Source organism: Squalius cephalus, assembly GCF_949319135.1.
Source record: "Squalius cephalus genome assembly, chromosome: 19".
Taxonomy (NCBI): Eukaryota; Metazoa; Chordata; class Actinopteri; order Cypriniformes; family Leuciscidae; genus Squalius; species Squalius cephalus.
Genome location: NC_137140.1, coordinates 6807733 through 6829759, shown reverse-complemented (window position 1 = coordinate 6829759; position 22027 = coordinate 6807733). Strand labels below are relative to the sequence as shown.

The 22027-nt window shown below is 36.5% G+C and overlaps 1 protein-coding gene across 2 annotated transcripts in view; it reads left to right on the top strand.

Moving 5' to 3' along the window:
• The first annotated feature begins 93 nt into the window (after window positions 1-93).
• LOC307147159 (protocadherin-15-like) overlaps window positions 94-22027 on the top strand; it is a 214432-nt gene continuing 192498 nt past the window's right edge. The window contains exons 1-2 of one of the 2 annotated variants that reach the window (XM_079851679.1): window positions 94-420; window positions 18215-18329. In XM_079851679.1, coding sequence (XP_079707805.1) covers window positions 18233-18329 — 97 coding nt within the window. In that variant the 5' untranslated portion in view covers window positions 94-420; window positions 18215-18232. The remainder of the gene's footprint in view (window positions 421-18214; window positions 18330-22027) is intronic. The other variant, XM_079851680.1, reaches the window with a different exon arrangement.

The window sequence follows — 22027 nt, the reverse complement described above, 5'->3', positions numbered from 1 at the left end:
CTCTAATAAGATTACTCCCACGCCACGGCAGGTGCATATTCACCAATTTGAGCTCTCAAAATAGATGGCTGCCATTAAGGCGGATGAGACCTCAGAGGCTAGATCGCATTGCCACCCAACTTCGTGATATTTTCTCTCTGTGTGGGAATCCTCGCTTTCCTCGGGAGTGAATTAAAGACAGAGGGCAGCAGAGCTCCTAAACCCGACTGCTCGGGATGTGTTCGGCACTGAGGAGTTTCTGATACTCTCCAGCCGTCTGAGGAGGATTTGCATGGCTTTACAACTCACGCGGTAAGACTTTCTGCGCTTCTTCAATCGCTGCGCAGTAGCGCGTCAAGGAAAGTTAGTGACACTTCGCGCGCAAAGCGACCCGATTTTTGGATTGTTATTCCGATGGTTGACAAGTCGTTGGATGAAGAGGTGAGTAGAAATAAGAGAGGGGGTTATTTCTCTGTGGGTCGGCTGCACTGAATCACATTTGGGGCTCGGGTTGCGTGTGATGTGAATAGAATCTCGGTTCTTGGCGCGTAACGGCGTCTGGACATGTTGTGAATTTCTCACAGGACGCGTTGACATGCTAGCAAATGCATTTAGAAGATTTATTGATGAAAACCGGCAAGTGGTTTTGGTACAGTGACTGGCACAGTTTTCCAGCCTGACAAGAGGGATGTGTCTAAAGGATTCCGGATTACCGTATGTTGCTCATCCTATTACGCCGCACATTCCCGCAATCTGTTGCCCCCGCGTTTAATTCATTTAACGAAAGTAAAAGAGAAATTGATCAGACTTATTCAAACATTGACCACAGTCTAAAACATAAGATCCGAACGCATGAAAAGTTTGACTTGCATTCAGTCATTTTACTATCGTAAATACACAATACTATAATACAGCTATTGTTAAATACAATTAAGATCAGATCGCTTTTAAACAATAGCTACTCTCATTTTAATTTATCTTTATGACAATGGTGGCTATTAACTTATTCCAGTTTTACAGTTGTAACAATTGTAACTATGGCTTTTTGGTGATCATGCTAGATTTTTGTAAGGAACTAATGTTAAATTATGTTGTTAGTGTTAATGAAAATGATCTGTCTACAGGAAAAAAAAAAAAAGGGTGAAAATGTGCAGTTGTTACTTTAAGGAGCTATTTCAACCTGACTTGACCTGACTTGATGTGTAACCTACTGTAGTTTAGTTGATTTAGTCATATTAAAGAAACCACTTTAGGTATTACCACATGAAGAGAACATTCAAAACATATACATTTAAGTTGTTCCTTGACATAACTAGATCATGTCAGAATTATAATCGACCAGCATTCAAAAGAGAAGTAACCAAAAAGATAATCTCAATAATGTCCAAATCTGATACCAATATGAACTCAAACATTTCTTATCAAAATTTCCAAAGACCAAATGATATGAGCTATGACATCCATAATTATTTTATTTTTTATTTACATCCAAATGGAAATATATATTTTTAAAAGAAAAATAAAGTCTTTAAAGTCTTAGAGTCTTGAAACCTAATGTAACTGAGCGTCTTGTGTGAGATATATATATACAGTATATATATATATATATATATATATATATATATATATATATATATATATATATATATAAATATATAAATAACTTACTTTTGAACAATATAATTTCTCTCTGGGGAATGTCCCCATCTCAGTGTTCCTCTAGATAAGTAAGTGTGATCTGACACCAGTGATGAATTACAAAGTTAGACCATATAGAAGGAGCTGATGTGGAACTGCAGGATCACTAAATGCCAAGTGAACACAATAAAGTGACGCTGGTCTTCTGATAACCTCTTCTGGAGCACGTATGGCGTCTACCCCTCCTTTCCTCATTAATTATTGACCCCCACCACATGTTCCTCAACTCCCTTGTTATTTGTGATGGTGTCTGTCTCTGCGCCGCAGGTTAGGTCAACAGCTTGTGAGTCACCCAGTGGGTCTATTACCATGACGCCGTGTTTGCCCCTTTTAAAAATTTACAGAAGTAGACATGTGCTGGTGGGTTTTACAGTAAATTAAATACTATGTGTTTAATGAGGTAATCCAACCTAATCCCCATTTCCTCCAGTGACAAGAATATGTTAGGGATAATGTAGATCCAGCTGGTACAGCACAAAATAAACCCAGAAAGAGTTATCAAGTCTCGTATCAACCTGAAGGGGTTTATTTTTTTGCGATAACAACTATCTGGATGTACATTTTCCTGCTTATTACACGGCTGCTTGCCACACAAGTAAATAATTATACACTAAATATTGATTCGAGTTGAAATATTTTATTAGCTCAGTAAACGTAAAGCTTCCATGAAGAAAAACAATTCTTAGCAAGCAGCTTTGAGCCTAGACAAATGAAGACTGCTAATTTACAGTCGTATCATATCAGTTGAGGACATGAAATGCATAACATTTTAAAATCTTCCTGTTTATTATCTTATAATGTACAAAGCAATTGTGCTAGCAACAAGATGAACACTTCAACATTACCATAAAGCTACTATTAATACTAAAGTCCTCCAGTTTTATTTTCTTGTACATACAGTCATGAAAATGAGAAAACGAGAGAGAGAGAGAGAGAGAGAGAGAGAGAGAGAGAGAGTGTGAGAGAGAGAGAGAGAGAGAGAGAGAGAGAGAGAGAGAGAGAGAGAGTGTTATACGAAAGACATGAAGGAAGTGCTGGTCCCAAATACCCATAAGAGTGGTCATAAATGACTCCGGAATTTCGCAACTGACCTATCAGAATCAAACATTTTAGAGGGCAGTGTAATAAGGTAAATTAAATTCAGTGTATTTAACTCTTTCCCCGCCAACTTAAAAACAAAAAAATGCTAGCCAGCTCCAGCATTTTTGATAATTTTCACAAAAGTTTCATGGCCCCCAGACGATTTTGTTGTATGACTTTTTGAACATGCAATATATCAAACGAAATAACAAACCTACTGCTTTTAAACAACAAAAAACGTTTTATTCTGGCTTTGCGCATTCTTTTTTTATCAACACTTGAATGTGGGTGAGTTTCATAAAAAAACATTTTAAGCAAAAAGCTGAGAAAATCTCATTTTTGCCAAAGACTACGTCTAATTCGGATTCAGAATGATGATCAAAAAATAGACAGAGTATATCATGTCCATCAACACTTCCAAAGCTTCACAGTCCTATACCTCATCCTGCGTCGACATTTCATTTGACAACGTTATAGGCAGTCTTCCTGTTTAATGTTCATGGCATTATTTTACATATGCATCTGGTTACATATGCTATCGCTTGTTCTGCTTCTTCACACGTGTTTTGATCTGGAGATTCTCTCTCTTTCAGAAGATGTGTCATAGCTAGAGATTTTCTTGACCGATTCAGATGGTTTTGTAAGTGTGACCTGCCGATACCGATTTTTGTCGATTCCGATTTTCTTTCAAAGAATAGCATATATGATATATATGACAGCATATACAAATAAAAAATGACCTTTCTTCAATGCAAAATTATATTTTCATTTAAAAAAAAGACAGTAATAAAATAAAATAAATGCAATAGAATAAAGAGAGATATGCAATAAACGCGGCTTTACGTTTTTTACAGTATATTCAGGTAAGAAATACTACAGAATTTAAAGTAATCAAATGTACAATAGTCTTCATTGTAAAAATTAAATACATATTAATGCTTACAAGTAGATACAAAAGTTATTCAGTCAACAGCAGAGAGTCATTTTCTTCGTCTTTTGTTCTTTGATTAACATGACAGACAGCAGCAGGAAATTTAGACTGCTGTCACTTTAAGAGCTTATGCACGGATCCAATATACTGATACACAACTTGCATTATAACTTGCGTAACTAACTAGGTTCCAAAACTGACTGTGTTTAACTGAATACTCACCAATACTGGCATTTTGACAATTTTTTTGTGTAATTGTTCATTTAAGTGCAGTAAGCTACTCAGTTTGGTACTTGTTTGAGAGGCGGCTTGTGCGCACCACTTATACAGATCAGTAGTGCACGTTTTTAGTGTGAGCGCGAAACCTGCGGGAATTAGTAAAACTATTCGCAATACAAGCACTATTTTACTGGAGCGAAGGAGACGACTGAGTGAGAAGAGGCTGGTGTGTGTCACTTCGTCGTAGGAGAGAAGAGAGTGAGAACGCACAGCTGACATGATTGCCTGTGCCGCTGGCAACAAAACCGACCAGCTCGTAATCGAAAAAACATGATACTGACCGTCCAGTTACCGAGCTGGGCCGATCATATGGAAAATCGTCCAATTACGGTCCCTGGCCGGTGGATAGGTGCATCTCTAGTCATAGCGCCTTCTACCATATAACAGTGAAAACATAGAAAGCCGGAAAATTCCGTCAATGGCAGGGAAAGAGTTAATGAGCTAATCCAAACCTATCCTCATTTCCTCCACTGACAAGAATATTACTACATAATTTCCTCACAATATAGCATCAGTTCTTAGTGCGCATTTTCACACTGGCTATTTTGAAATTGCCAATTTGGCCAAAAGCCAAGCATCCATTGCATCCATAGCTACAGTATGCCCTACATGCTTATGATTCTGCATATCTCAGTGTACCCTCCCCAAACGTCTCGGTTTGCGTGGGTTGATTCATTGCTAGGCTGCCCATCATTGTTTCACTGTCTCTGGCTGTCTCATTAAAGACATTGGCTAATAGGATTTATCCTGCTCCGAGGCAACCATAATAAATGCTCATTTAGCCGGAGCACCCTCATCAAATGGGGCCTCTGTAATCAGACACTCAGGGACGTTCGTCCCTCCAATTCAACTCGGCCACCTGGTCTAAACACTGGCTGGAGGAGACGGCGGCACCGCGGAGGGCTTGTGGGATACAGTGAGCCTGCCATTAGAAAGAAATGACCCGTCTGGGGTTGGCAAAACCTGGAAGGGGAAAAAGTGAGAGGGATTTGACCCGCTGATGGAGGTCGACCTCTGACAGAACCCTCAGTGGCTTTTACATTTGCTCTTGGGCTGAATTCTGTCAAGGGTTGAGGACCACATGTCTTTCTCCAGACTAAATACTTTTCAGCTTGTAGAAGTTCAGTGGGTTTTATGTCAGATTTGAGCTTGATATTTATAGATTCTTTTCATGTCTGTGCTACCCTTGCAGGTCACAAGATCAAAATCCAAGAAAAATTTGATTAAAGATACTTCCATGTACTTGTTCACATGCATTTCAAGAGATAGTTCACCCCAAAATGACAACTCGGTCATTATTTACTCACATTCAAGGGGTAGTTCACCCTCCAAAAAAAGAAATATCCTGTCATTAGTTTCTCACCTTCATGTTCTTCCAAACTCAAAAGGCTTTTATTCATCTTTGAAACACAAATGAACACATATCAACACAGACATAGAGCTCATCAAATACAGTCAACTGAAGCTCAACCTTGCTTGCTTATCAAGCAAGAATATTTGAGCTTCTGTTGATCTGCTGATGTGCTCAATGAATGTTCACTGATCATTGTTTACATTTGAATAGAAGCCTAAATTAGATCTGTTCATCATATTATGTGTTTGTGCCTCTTCAGACGACATTGCAGTCGGATTAAAACGCTCGATTCATAAGTATTTATTTTAGGATCTCTTATTGAATCGTAAAAGTTTTGGTGGAATGGACTTTGATTGGAGGGCTAGAGATCTATTAGGTTTCATTTAAAATATCTTTATTTGTGTTTCAAAGATGAATCAACAGACTTATGCTTTTGGAACATCATCGGGGTGAGTAACTAATGACTGAATTTTCATTTGTTGGTGAATTTCTTTCATGTCTTTCCAAACCTGTATTTTTTTCATGGAACACAAAATGGAAAAATGTTACGATTGTTTACAGTGCTTTTTTCCATATATAATGGTGTTAAAAGTGTTATTAGAGATGTCAGTACAAGTTATGCATTATATTCCATATCGTCTGAAGCCACAAGATCATTATTCACTGAAAATCTGGTAACACTTTACAATAAGGTTCCACTTGTTATCTTTAGTTATTCTAGTTAATGCAACTAAAGTTAACAAATGGAACCTGGAGTGTTTGGAGTGTTTCCAAAACTCTTACCATGAAAATATTATTCTCATTCTGCATTTCAAAATGCCATACACACATGGAGCTAATGGTGTTTTGCATCAATGACAGCATGAGAGTCAGTAAATAATGACAGATTTTTTTAATTTTTAAGTGAACTATTGCTTTAATTTACAGATAATGTGCTTGGATGCATCTTTAAATCCTTTGCATGCATTATTACATAGTTGTTTGTCTGGGTGACATCCAAATATAATAAGTCATTAACCCATGTCTTTTGAGCCTAAAAGGGTGTACTTTCTCTCCATGCGTACTGCAACATTTGACTAGATATAATGAATCAGCATGATTTATTATGTTCTTTTGTAGGAATGGTTAATAATGTCTCTCTTAGATGAGTAGTAACTACATCAGTTATCAGTAAAAAAAAGATACAACAAATAAAACCGGATGAGATTGGAGATTACACGCTTCCATTAGTTTACCAAGATGGGTTTTCCCAATGTTTTTTTTTATGCAGGGAATTTAGATTTGCATTAGTGACCTGTTTAGTTCTGTAATGGAAAAGAAGTCCGTTTGAACCCATTTTCATAATTTTCCCATTTCATCCTTCCTTTTAGCATGCTGAACTGAAACATCTGTGGAAATTATCCTATGAATACTTTCAGGAACAGAATGAAGCGAGGAAATAATCAATTCAGCTTGTGTTTGAGGGACTCACACTGGTTCACATACCCTGCTTATTTTACACTATTGATCACAGAATGGAAAAAAGTAAATCATTTGACCATAAATGTTCTTTTGTGGCAAACTCAATTCATTTGATTCCTCATCTCAGAGCCAGTAACTCATAGGTTCTTGTGTTTTTGAATGACAGGAAATTATCAGCAAATGTAGATAAAACCCGTTAATAATTTATCGTTCATATATAGGCTAAATGGTTTTACTTCAAAGAGGATATAAGCTCAAGAAGCGTCACTCATCACAAGGCAAATAGACAGAGAATAAGTCATGAGCCAGAGGAAAGACTTATTTTTGTTCATTTGCCTTAGCAGATGATGTCCCCCTCTCTAAGAATGCACACTGCCTGATTACCTCACACCAGAGATAATGAAAGATGATTGATTTCAGCCACTCTCCTAATGGACAGTAAAACACCCTTGGCAAGATCAGGCCTTTCAGGAACTGTTCATCCAAAAATTCATTATTTTAAAAGTCTGACAGTCATGATCACTGTGAACAAATGAAAAATCATTTTTCAGAACTTTTTCATGTTAAAAATAACAGAATACAAGATTTGTTTTGACAAATAATTTTGTCAGATAAATGCCTTAACCAAGTTTAGTGTTGTTCTTCCCTCATATTTAAAATATTAAAACAATATTTTTTCCATATTTTGATCGTTTACTTCCCCAAATATCAAAATATCCCATTCAGACATCACATTTGTGACCCTGGATCACAAAACCAGTCTTATGTTGCACGGGTATATTTGTGGCAATAGCCAACAAAACATTGTATGGGTCAAAATTATAGATTTTACTTTTATGCCAAAAATCATTAGGATATTAAGTAAAGGTCATGTTCCATGAAGATATTTTGTAAATTTCCCACCTTAAATATATAAAACATTTATTTTTGTGAATGGATGCAGCACTATCGCCAATAGAAATGGACAACTTTAAAGGCGATTTTCTCAATATTTCGATTTTTCTGCACCCTCAGATTCCAGATTTTCAAATAGTTGTATCTCGGCCAAATGTTGTCCTATCCTAACAAACCATACATCAATGGAAAGATTATGTATTCAGCTTTCAGATGATGTATAAATCTCAATTTCTTTAAAAATTACACAAGACTGGTTTTGTGGTCCAGGGTCACATTTGGCCATTACTGTATATATGTATAAAGTTTGGAACAATTAAGATGATATATTTCATATTTTTGAAAGAAGTCTCATGCTCACGCCAAGGCTGCATTTACTTGATAAAAAATACAGTGAAAACAGTGATATTGTGAAATTTTATTAAAATTTTAATCTCTTTTCTATTTGAATATATTACAACCCCAAATCAGAAAAAGTTGGGACACTGTACAAATTGTGAATAAAAACAGAATGCAATGATGTGGAAGTTTCAAATTTCAATATTTTATTCAAAATACAACATAGATGACATATCAAATGTTTAAACTGAGAAAATGTATCATTTTAAGGGAAAAATAAGTTGATTTTAAATTTCATGGCATCAACACATCTCAAAAAAGTTGGGACAAGGCCATGTTTACCACTGTGTGGCATCCCCTCTTCTTTTTATAACAGTCTGCAAACGTCTGGGGACTGAGGAGACGAGTTGCTCAAGTTTAGGAATAGTAATGTTGTCCCATTCTTGTCTAATACAGGCTTCTAGTTGCTCAACTGTCTTAGGTCTTCTTTGTTGCATCTTCCTCTTTATGATGCACCAAATGTTTTCTATGGGTGAAAGATCTGGACTGCAGGCTGGCCATTTCAGTACCCGGATCCTTCTACGCAGCCATGGTATTGTAATTGATGCAGTATATGGTCTGGCATTGTCATGTTGGAAAATGCAAGGTCTTCATTGAAAGAGACGACGTCTGGATGGGAGCATATGTTGTTCTAGAACTTGGATATACCTTTCAGCATTGATGGTGCCTTTCCAGATGTGTAAGCTGCCCATGCCAAAAGCACTCATGCAACCCCATACCATCAGAGATGCAGGCTTCTGAACTGAGCGCTGATAACAACTTGGGTTGTCCTTGTCCTCTTTAGTCTGGATGACATGGCGTCCCAGTTTTCCAAAAAGAACTTCAAATTTTGATTCGTCTGACCACAGAACAGTTTTCCACTTTGCCACAGTCCATTTTTAATGAGCCTTGGCCCAGAGAAAACGCCTGCGCTTCTAGATCCTGTTTAGATATGGCTTCTTTTTTGACCTATAGAGTTTTAGCTGGCAACGGCGAATGGCACAGTGGATTGTGTTTTCTGGAAGTATTCCTGAGCCCATGTTGTGATTTCCATTACAGTAGCATTCCTGTATGTGATGCAGTGCCGTCTAAGGGCCCGAAGATCACGGGCATCTAGTATGGTTTTCCAGCCTTGACCCTTACGCACAGAGATTTTTCCAGATTCTCTGAATCTTTGGATGATATTATGCACTGTAGATGATGATAACTTCAAACTCTTTGCAATTTTTCTCTGAGAAACTCCTTTCTGATATTGCTCCACTATTTTTCTCCGCAGCATTGGGGGAATTGGTGATCCTCTGCCCATCTTGACTTCTGAGAGACACTGCCACTCTGAGAGGCTCTTTTTATACCCAATCATGTTGCCAATTGACCTAATAAGTTGCAAATTGGTCCTCCAGCTGTTCCTTATATGTACATTTAACTTTTCCGGCCTCTTATTACTACCTGTCCCAACTTTTTTGGAATGTATAGCTCTCATGAAATCCAAAATGAGCCAATATTTGGCATGACATTTCAAAATGTCTCACTTTCAACATTTGATATGTTATCTATATTCTATTGTGAATAAAATATAAGTTTATGAGAATTGTAAATTATTCCATTCCTTTTTTACTCACAATTTGTACAGTGTCCCAACTTTTTCTGATTTGGGGTGGTATAAAATGTAATTTATTCCTGTCATGGCAAAGCTGAATTTTCAGCAGCCATTACGGTAGTCTTCAGTGTCATATGATATGCTGACTTGGTGCTCAAGAACCATTTCTAATTATTATCAATGTTAAAAAAAAGGTTCAAAAGGTGAGATTTAATAAACCACCACCAACAACAACAACGACAAAACATTTTATTCAGCAAGGATGTGTTTAATGTAAGAAATTTGTTTTTATGAACTGTCCATGTAAACTTGTATACATGTGATACAGCTAAGCAAAGCTATCTAGCGTGGTCAACAGTGGTTGAATGGTATGTTAATTTCCTCATGGCAGAATAAATCACTGCCTCCTGCAGTTCCATCACACTGCATTTCGCCCCTGCCTCATTATGTCCTGACCGTTGTTTTCTAGCTGGCGTGTGGCTGAAGTAATGGTGTACTGTTCCACACTCAGTGAAACAGAGAGGAGTGTAATGGATTACCTATGTTGACAGGTTCAGTGTGGCCCATTACCTTACTGATCTCTGTCAGAATCCCAGCCCACTCAGTTCAGCATTGAGACGGACTGATTTTAGCATTACCCACAGTTCTTTACTGAAAGTGCTTTCACACTTTGTCTTGCTTGTTGCCAGGAATAAAAAAAATGGGATCCATCCATCCATCCAAATACATGGGCATACAGTTTTTCTCAAACGCTTTGGCACAGTGAAACAGCCTTAACATTTTCTAAACTATAAGTTAAATTGTCACAACTGTTATGCAAAATATACAAATGTATATATTGTATATATGTATATATATACAAAATATTTTTTGTTGACACTAACTGCTTTATACTATACTAGAATGTCCCTTTTGTCCACCTGAATGCTCTTATGGATCACACTGAGCTTTTTAGATACAGATCCAGACAGTACATTTTACTTGAAAGGTCAATACTACAGTACACAAAAAGAAATTGGACATTTATACTGTGCTTTTATTTTTGCAGAAATTTGTAAATGGAAAATTCTTAGTTGCTTGTTCATTTTTACACACCCTATTATGTCTTTCTCTAACATACATCTTCTTTCATATCTTCATATTGCTCTTGATTGATAAGATTGTAGGCCATTTGCCAATTTAGCAAACATTCCATGTCATAAATATTTATGGGACATAACATGTCTAACAGATTTTGAGAACTGAATGGACCATTTTGACAATTTTCGATTGTCAAAATGTCAATTTTTGACTCTTTTACACACATGTGCAAAATCAATAAGACACTCAAATCTGATGTGAACAAGAAACTCATCACATTCAGAGATGTTTGAAATTATTGTTTGAGAAGAACTGAGCCAAATCGATTGAGACAAACTGTAAATAAAGGTTGCCTAGTGGTAACTGGTGGCACTCATGTGCACTCATCTCATACAGTAAATGCAAGTATTCTGACGTGATTTGAAGGCAGCATATGCTCAGCCCCTCTTTGTGAAATTGTGGCTCTGATAAGCCTTTACACAGTCAAGCAGGTGTTGTCTCAGTTACTCTGAAAGATTAGGATTGAACTAGAGAGCGCTGTTCTAGACCATTAGCTTATTGGAGGCCTGCAGCCTTATTGTGCAATGACTGTAAGACTGCACACAAAAGCCTGCACTTAGTTTCATGAAATTTCTCGAAACCAAAAAAATTTCGAAGGAAACACATTTATAGAACTCGCCCCTTGACATATTGTGTCTGCCGTCAATCCGTTGCATTCTCACAGCGTAGCGCTGAAGCATCTCTCATTGATTGTCCTGAGGAAGACCTTTGTATTGAGGAACACAGGGGAGAGATATGCTTCCGTCCTGACAACAGAGGATGAAATTACATTCATGTCTCCAAAGACTCTTTCAGTTTGAAAGAACAAAGACCATTCATAATGATAGTCAGCGAGCATGGCAGTGCAATGATCGACTCCGGTGTTGAAGGTTTTGATGCAGTACAATTCGAAAGGCTTGAAAGTCTCCCTTTCTCTCTCTGTATGGTTGTCTCTTTTTCTCTCTGCATTGGATCTTTCAGTCAAGTATCTTTGGATTTGCCATTTTGATTTGATGTCTGGATCACAACAAGTTATATTTTTGTTGCTATTACTTTTTCAAAATAACCTATGCACGTTTTGCAAAGCCATGTCCTGATACCCGAAGGGAATCTGTCAAGATTGTATTACAGATGCCAAAGACTAGCTTGTTCTCAGCTGATGTTCATTCAGCTCATGTCAGTAGTTTATATTTGCAAATGAACTTATTTCCATTCATGCTGTATATCTGTCAATGATTTATTTGTGTCACTGAATCTGAATACTGGGACAAAAATAGGTCACAGAATGAAAAATTGCAATTATGTTTTTGTTCAACCAAGTTAGTTTTTTCCCCCTTTGCTTATTAGCAGACCCATATATGGAAGCTTGTTTCCACCACAGAATAAAGAATAAAAACTAAAAAAGGTAATTGCGCCTTTTTATCTCACAATTCTGACTTTTTTCCCTCACAATTGCGAGTTTACATTCTGACTTTATAACACGCAATTACTACTTTATATCACACAATTCTGACTTTATAACACAATTTCTACTTTATATCACTCAATTCTGACTTTATAACTCGCAATTGCGACTTAATATCACGCAATTCTGAGAAATAAAGTCAGAATTGCGAGATGTAAACTTGCAATTGTGAGATAAAATGTCACAGTTATCTTTTAAAATGTTTTATTCTGTGGCGGAAACAAGCTTCCATACCCATATGAATTTGTACCTGCAGAACTCATTTGTAATGCTCTAAACATATGTTCCACATGTTTTTATTTTTTATTTTTATTAAATATTAAATAGCTATTAATGTTTAAATATTTTCAAATATTTATTTTTTGTTTTCTTATTTATGTTCATGATTATTTATTAGATATTATTAAAGTTTAGGCTAAATTCTTGATTATACTTTCAGCTACCAATAAAACTGTTGTCCTCTCAAATCCCATTAACACATTTTATTATGTTTAAATCAATTCAGAAGAGTTTCACAATGGCATAATCAGTATAGGTACTACACAGATTTTGTTTGGGTCTGCTCATCATCTGCTCATGGATCAACATAGCCAAATTCAAAAATAGAAAAAAAGTGTACTGTCAGGTCAAATATTATTTATAAATATTGACAAAAATAACATGCAACTTTTATTAAAAATCAGTAATGGTCCTCAGCTCCATCTATTGAACAAGGTTGACCCACGGTGTTGGGAAAACCAGGAGTGGATCTAGAGTGAAATCAATTTCAGAATGTTTTCCAAAGGGATGTCACGGTACCAAAATTCCAGTAGTCGGTACCAATACCATTGAAATGTTACGGTTCTCGGTACCAATTTCGGTACCACAGCAAAATCTGTTGGAACTATTTTTCTATTTTATTTAACTATTTGAAAAACATATTAAATTCAATTCAATTACTTTATTTATGACAGTAATCATAAGGAAATAATACATATAAGCATTAAAGGCTACATGCTGTTTAAACGTAAATATTTCTTATAAAAAATCCCATGGAGACGTAGCTAAATCTACTGTACAGTAGCCTAATTATTTCTGTCAATTTCTTCAAGTGAAACCGAACTTTTATTTTGACGGGTTGCCGTGAAGACCTTTGAGTTTCTGTGTGTGTATGATATGACGATAATTTTTTCTCAAATTAAACGGTAAAATGCTCATGAAGTGACTCTAAGAGTGGCTTTGGAGATGAATTTCATCATGTCATCATATCGTGAGGCAACAGAGACTGAAAACAGCGCAAGCGTCTCTCGTGCTTCAGTGTGTGTGTGTGTGTGTGTGTGTGTGTGTGTGAGGTAAATGAAACCGTGCGTCTGTGCCATTAATTCACATAGAGACAAGCAGAACATGCAGGGTTAATATTTAAATAGTCTTTTTGCAGTTTAATATACACAGACACTATATATATCGTGGTATATATCGGCTCCAGTACAGTGCTTCCCTCCTTTTAGGTAGATACTGTTAGCCCTATGACCAACAAAAAATGATGATTCTTTCATGTTTTGTTCATCATGATAATCTTCACAAATCAACTTTTTTGAATTTTGAAGCATAAATACGATCGCCAGAAGTAAAAAGCTATAGGCTACAAAAGAACTAGCCTACATCATGATCACTATGCTTCTTACAACTCTTTCAGTCTTTATTTAAAATGCATTTAAAATACCTTACTTAACCCTAAAAGTTTGAGTTAGAATAGTTGGCAAGAGAGTGATTATAAACATAATGTAAAAGTGAACTAGTGAGTAGATGAGTTTACCTGTTCTGTGTGATGATATTTAATGTCCCGACAACCTCTGAATGAATGTTTGTTCCCTTTGTTCTCAGATTTAAAAGTCTGTCGATTTTATTATGAAATTTAAACAATACATTCAAGCTATTTTAAGGCATGAAGAACTTTTTTTTCAAGGAAAACATTTAAATATGTCATTTTTGTGATTGGTGATCAAAGATGAGTTTTAAGGTATACAATTATTGACTAGAGGGGGACTTTAAGTTAAGCTTAAAAAAAAAATCACAAGGGGGTTATTACTGAAGTATGTTGTATAAAATAATAAAACGTGAACATATCTTGAGCTTGAGTTAACCACAGACCTTATTTCAGGCATTGGACCAAAACCCTTTAAAAAAAAAACCATTGACTTCAGGACGATAGAACAGGAGGTTCTAAACTCATTTACAGGTTTTGGCCTACAAACATTCGTCATCCCTACACCACTTTGTTGGAATGACAGGAAGAGGAGCTTACTGATTTATAGTTAAAAAAAATCAATCCTAAATATATTATGGTTTTTACAAAGAGCTATAACACAGCTGTGAAACTTTGTAAAACAGGGGGATACAATAAAACAAAGACATAATAAAGTGAAATTGTACACTTGTTTAGAACATTGTCATTTCTGATAAAATGGAAGTGATATTTTCAAAAGTAATGATCTCAAATTAGGGCACCATTTTGTCCCATGTCTCAATAATCAGTATTTTTGAGCACTGTTGTCATTCATTAAAGCCTTATCTAAATAATGACTATTGATTTGCTTGCATTATCTAAATTCTTTCAGATGTTACAGACTTGTATCATTGTAAGAATCACTTCTGACTCTCCTCTGATTAGTCATAATATAAATAAATTGACTTTGGACCAAAGCTTATCTTTCCCTTGCATCCAGACCTGCCAAGACAGGTTGGTCTTTGAGTCTTTTCCAGGAAGGAGTTGTTTGACCCCTTAGACATGCTGCAGACTTCAAAGCTGCACTTGTTGCTGTGGATTGTTATGTCTCTCACATGGATCATAAACACTATCTCTCTGCTCACTTCAAAGGAAAAGGTTATATGTGCAGCAAATGCTTCCTGCCCGCTGTTATTAAAGAGAATTTCAGTTTGATGCAACATCCCCAAAGCCAAACTTTCTATTATTTTTATGATGTAAAATGACTCGAGTAATTATGGTGGGGAAATTGACTCAGCCAGCTTCATTGTCTGTTTTGATGCCAGAATTAATTAGAACGTTCTTTGAGTAAACTTCAAAGTCTTGGGATTGCTTTTTATGGGAAATGGTAAATAATTTTTTCAAAGAGATGAAAATCAAACGGTCACATGGCATCCGAATCCCCCTGTAATTCCCAATGGAGGTTTCCAATAGAACGGGTGAAGGTGTCTGCGTGTTACTGTCTTTCTGCGTGGCAAAGTAATTAAATTCCATTTAAGCTTTTATCTGACTCCATTTAATATCTGAGTCCGGCTGGACTCAGAGCGGCTGAGTCCATAGCCATTTTTAAGAAACGGCTGAAGACACTTCTTTTTCGACAGCACTTGATCCAGTAATACTAACACTTTCTCTCTACTACTCTATTCTGTTCTATAAAAAAAAAAAAAAAAAATGCGTTGAATTAAACTGAGAAGGGTCATAGCACTTGCATTTTGTTGTCCTACTGCTAGTTTAACTGCTTCTATTGTTCTCATTTGTAAGTCGCTTTGGATAAAAGCGTCTGCTAAATGAATAAATGTAAATGTAAATGAGTCCATTTTATCACAACCTCGAATTTAGGTTAGATTGCCAATTGGTTATTGGTCAATCATATAATAGTTTAGCAATACATTTGGTGGTTCTATTTAACTCTTTACTTATATTTTACCCGTTCATATTGGAAGCTATGTCGCTCAGAGGTCCTCACGCCTTGTTTAGCGCGGGTCTCACGGTCACGAGCTCGCCAGCTTCGGTCACTAAACAGAGGTAAATGCCATACACCTGAGATTGGTCGCATTCATGCTTACACAATCAAAGATACTTTGGTATAGCCCCCATAGACTTGCATACACTTGAATTTAACGTAACGTTTACATCAGTTGAGGTATGGCCACTAGTACAGATATAGCTGACCAACATTACTTCTCTAATCATAGCTTTTGATTGGCCATGCCGTGGTTTCCCACGTACACTTATCTAAAGTAACATTAAATTAAAACACCCAAATTTAGATTGGTCAAGCAGCATTTGCTGTTCTAAACGGAAGTTCACTTCTTGTCTTTGCAAAACCATGTACACTTGAATTAGTGCCAAATATTAGTTGTCACTAATCTGACACAGAACTTGCGGTAACATACGAATCCGTTTAATCTACTTGGGAAAACACTTTCAGAGTCAGTCAGAATAAAATCAAATGTAACAATTTATTATAAGGTAAATGAGGTAATTATAAGGTAAATCAGGTAAATGTCTCATGGCAATTTCATAATCAGTTCAAAGATAATAAATACAAAACATCAAATGCTCTGGAAAAAAGAGAGAAGATGCGAACATGACATTATAAAATACTAGAGATGCACCGATTACAATTTTCTTGGCCGATTCCGATTTCCGATTTTTCATTGAGTTTGACCTGCCGATACCGATTTTAGCCGATTCCGATTAAATTTTTTCTAACCACTTTTTACATTTTGCATAGAACATAGTTCATTTTTTGAACAGATAATCGCTATAAAATAGAACTATATAAATTACTCATGGTGTGGGAAATACACACACACACACACACACACACACACACACACACACACACACACACACACACACACACACACATATATATATCTATATATATATCTATATATATATAGATATATATATAGCCTTGCAGTATAAAGATATTTCGATAATTTCTGGCTAGTTTACTTTATTTATTTTTTATAATCATAACCATACTTGCAACCAAAACTGAAAAATGAAAACAAGTTTAAATGGGTAAATCTTCTACAAATATTTTTGAGTCTTCGTTTTCTTTTCTGACATACTGGAGTTCTTGTTAAAACACAGTTTTATTCTGTGCATTTTGAGCACTTTTTGTGTGAATTCATTTTTAGTTTGTCCATCAAAAGTGTGCTTTCACTTTGAGCTTGAGCAGCGTAGCAAAAATAGACCCGCGCCGAAACCCCCCCTTCACTACTGCTCACGCGCTGCTCCTGCTGCCGGTGTGAATGCACTCATTGATTAACATGCACGCCGAAAAAAAATACGCGCTGCTCACATTAGCGGTGTGAAATGGCCGTAATTCACGAGGTTTCCTACATGTGCGTTCCGTGTGCACATGTGATCCTGATGTTGCGCGATGTTAATCATGCATTTGACTGGTATAAAATCGGCATATGTCAGACTGACCGGCCGGTCGCCGGTCATGGTCGATCACGTGAAAATCGGCCAATTCCGGTCACTAGCCGATCAATCGGTGCATCTCTATAAAATACATGATGCAGAGTGGCTGCATACACTCCGCATCACAGGCTAATTTGAGTTACAAATCGCCACAAGCCTTCTTCAGCATCTCCCTAAATACTCAGACCAAGGCAGAAACTTCTTTCACATGGAAACATTGGCTAACAATGGGAATTTGCATTCAGAGTTTACACCTTTTTGGGAGCAGAATGCCATTTGCCTGGAGGAGCCACCCCTCCTCTATGTGCAAGTTATCTCTAAACTCTTAAGAACTTTATTACCTTTTGGTTTACTACTTTGGGAATGAGACAATTGTACCAGTCGCAGTGAGACATTTCAAATGATATCAAACATGTATAATACTGTATGATAATTATTCACACTAAACCATATAGATTTTGGGGTGAATATCTGGTGATCTCAGCGTGAGAGAGAGACAGCATGGGGAGATGATTGACTCAGGGATGCTAGTTTCTCAAGGGAGAGTCAAATGTTAATTTCCAGGAAGGTCCTTTGTCTTCTCGAGAGTGGTCGTTCCTCAACCAGACTGCCCGGCATTTCTCAGTTCTTACACCTAGGTCTGTTATGAAATGCACCGTATTTAAAGGATTCCAATTATACGACATATGACTCATGCATCTTAAATGGTGCGCCATTATGCAGCTCATGAAAGAAGTGCGAAAGAAGCACTTCAGTCATAGAGGAGATCGTAATCTGTCTCTTTATGTTGGCAGGTGAGCATGCTGTAATACATGAAGATGCGCCAGAGGTCGTGGCTCTATAAGTGGTTGGGAATAGGCATTGGCGTTCTTCTGCTCACTGCTGCTAGCTATTCTCAAGATTCAGAAGGTAAGTTCTTCCTCATGAAGTTTCCTCAAAATCTTGCATCTCCAGTATTCCTGCTTCTGGGCAATTGAATTTAGATGATGATATCTGTGTTTTCCAAAACTCATAAGTTCTGTTTCATAAGCTGGCGAGCTGCCCACATACACAGGCACAGTCCTGATGTTCTGAAACGTAGGCAGCATGATTATGCTGTCTTCTGAGATAACCAATGAAGCATCACATGCATCCTTCGAGAAGAAGAAGAAAATCAAAGAATTCTTTGCTTTAAGCTCAGAAAAAATAAATATCTAAGATGGCATACTATGTGAGAGAAATGTTGATCGTAGATGTAAATACTTACTGAAAAGTAGCAGTAAGTAAGTAAGTAATAGCGAAATGCTATTGTAAAATTTTGGCACCACAGTGTGGTTCCGAGGTTCAATTTTAGCAGTACACAGCAATGTAGCACACTAGGTTTTGGAACAGAGCCCTTACATTTACAGATATAAAATGAGAATTTTAAGCTTAATTTTGTGTAATTGTTTTTAAAACAAGAAACATTTTAAAACTTAGTTCATGAATAATAGTCTTTAATAAATCCACAGGAGAAACATAGGAACACAGGCAAAATAATCCACATAACATAGATGACACCAGACAAAGAAAACATGAAACACTGGGCTTAAATAACAAGGAGAACTAATAAGATAATTGACTGGTACAGTAAGATAACAGGTGAACGTTATGAGACACACTGGGAAACATGGGTCACAGAAAAAAACAAAAGCAAAAGGTGATTTAAATGACTTTGAATGTGGCGTGGTTGGTTTGAGTATTTGAGAAACTGCTGATCTACTCAGATGATCTTTAGGGTTCACAGAGAATGGTCATAAAAAGAGAAAATATCCAGTTCTATGGACAAAAATGCCTTGTTAATACCAGAGGTCAGAGGAGAATGGCCAGAGTGGTTCGAGCTGATAGAAAGGCATCAGTCACTCAAATAACCACTTTTTAACCAAGGCCTGCAGAAGAGCATCTCTGAACGCACAACACATCGAACCTTGAAGCAGATGGGCTCCCACTCCTGTCAGCTACGAACAGGAAACTGAGGCTACAATTCGCACAGGCTCACCAAAATTTGACAGTTAAAGATTGGAAAAACTTGCCTGGTCTAGTGAGTCTCAATTACTGCTTTGACATTCAGATAGGTAGGGTCAGAATTTGGTGTAGACAACATACATGCATGGATCCATCCTTGTATCAACGGTTCAGGCTGCTGGTGGTGGTGAAATGGTGTGAGGGATATTTTCTTGGCACACTTGGGCCCCTTAGTACCAATTGAGCATCATTTAAATCCTACAGCCTACCTGAGTATTGTTGCTGACCATGTCCATCCCTTTATGTCTACAGTGTATCCATCTTCTGATGGGTACTTCTAGCAGGATAATGCACCATGTCACAAAACTCAGATCATCTCTAACTGGTTTCTTGAACATGTAAATGAGTTCACTATACTCAAATGGCCTCCACAGTCACCAGATCACAGTCCAATAGAGCACCTTTTTGATGTAGTGGAACTGGAGATCCACATCATGGATGTGCAGTCAACAAATCTATATGGACCAAAATCTCTGAGGAATGTTTACAGCACCTTGTTGAATCTATGCCATTAAGAATTAATTACTCATGCTGTGATTACAGAAGTCAACCCATCTCGTTACTGATTGAATCATCCTATTGATCATCATACATGTGACAATCTCTGGGTGGTATGGTTTTTAATGATGGCAATGGTTTTCTTTGAAGAAACATCTTAGAGAAGCTAATTACTGTACATGTGGCAGACAGCATGGATTAAAGCTGTTTGAATTTAACCATTTTATTTTGGTGGGAAAGATAAACCAATTTTTGTCAAAAAATGCAAACAATAATAAAAAAAATTAATTAATCAAAATTAGGTGAGTTTTTTTTTTTTAAACAAGCAAAATTATCTGCCAATGGTGTAAGAAAAATAATCTTAATTCAAACGGAAACATGGTTGATTCTCTTAACCTATTGGCAGATCATTTAGCTTGTTTTAAGCAAAAACTCTCTTCATTTTGATTTCATTTGATTTTTTTCAGAAAACAAGACATAATATCTAATATGTCATTTTACTTGTCTAGTAAATGCAACTTGATTAAGAATCTTTAGATACTTGAACTGGAAACAAGACAAAAATACTAAGTAAGAAAAGCATTTTTTTTTTTTTTTTGCAGTGTATAGCCTGTCTGAATAACTATGATTATGGTTAATTCATCTGGAGTGTTTTGTTTGTGAATGTTGTACAGAAGGTAGTATGACATATTTTAGGTTCGTTTGTATGGAATTTATGGCTCTACAGGGAGGCAATACATCTATTTTAAATGTGTTTAAAAAAAACCCCAATGCAAATAATATCCAAGGTCCAAGCAAGCCATAAGACATGCAAAAGTCTAGATGATTAAAAGAAAATAGAAGATAATAACTGAACAGTATATGGCAGGTATACTCAAAGTACATCCCCCCACCACAATTTGGACAACTTTTGAGAATTTATTAGCAGTTTCTGGGTCAACAATACACATGAACACTCCCTTTATAATCAGCAAAGCTGGTTACATCCCAACAATTCATAATGTGAAGTGTCTAGTTTCCCTTTAGTATATTTTACAACTTAGTATATTTTAAATTACATTTATGTGGTTTAAGCTGCATCAGATGCATTTACAAAAGGTTTCACAATTATTATTCCCCTTTTAATAATTGTAAAGCAAAGCATTAGGAAATGCAAATACTGTAATCAGTGATTTGTGCATAGTGACAGACTGCAAGAAAATAGCACACAAATGTCAAAAGCTTGATAGCAAAAAAGACAATTTAACACAAAAATGGAATGATTGCTAAAACACTCCATCCAATTACTATGGAAGATTGCTGTTCTGGACGATAAAAATGAATTATAGTGAATTTGTTGAGTATTTTCCATTTTTATAACAGAATAGAATTATATGATAGATAGATAGATAGATAGATAGATAGATAGATACAGTAGATAGATAGATAGATAGATAGATAGATAGATAGATAGATAGATAGATGTGTATATATATATATATATATAGATAGATAGATAGATAGATAGATAGATAGATAGATAGATAGATAGATAGATAGATACTTCTTTTACCAGGTCATTTTGTTCACTGGCCCCTGAACACCCTGCATTTTCTGAAAGTGACCCCTGAGCTGTGCAATTTGAGTATCTGTGGTATATGGTTTTACTGCCCCAGGGTTTCTATGAAGAATCTCTAGAAAAATAAAAGGACAGTGCAGTGCAGGAATGACATCCACGTCAACACACTGCAGCACATGGCTGGTTGTCCAGCGGGACACATCCATCACAGCTAAGGTCAAAGTTCTGAACTTCTACCTTCTGAGTGGGATGGATGTCTCCACGGGGAGCCATTCACTACTGTCTGCTGATCGGTCCTTTTCACGTCTCCTATACATCAATCTGCCCTTGTGCATACAGTAAGTCACAGCTCTTGCCAGAAAATAAGTGTGAAGCTGAGCACTCAGCAAAAAACTTCCAATCAATTTAATTTGTTTTGAATTTGAAAGTACAAAAGTTTGCATGAGTGTTTTATAATTTTAATTGAAACTGTTCTGGGTGTTAATGCATGCCAGAACGCAATGATTGG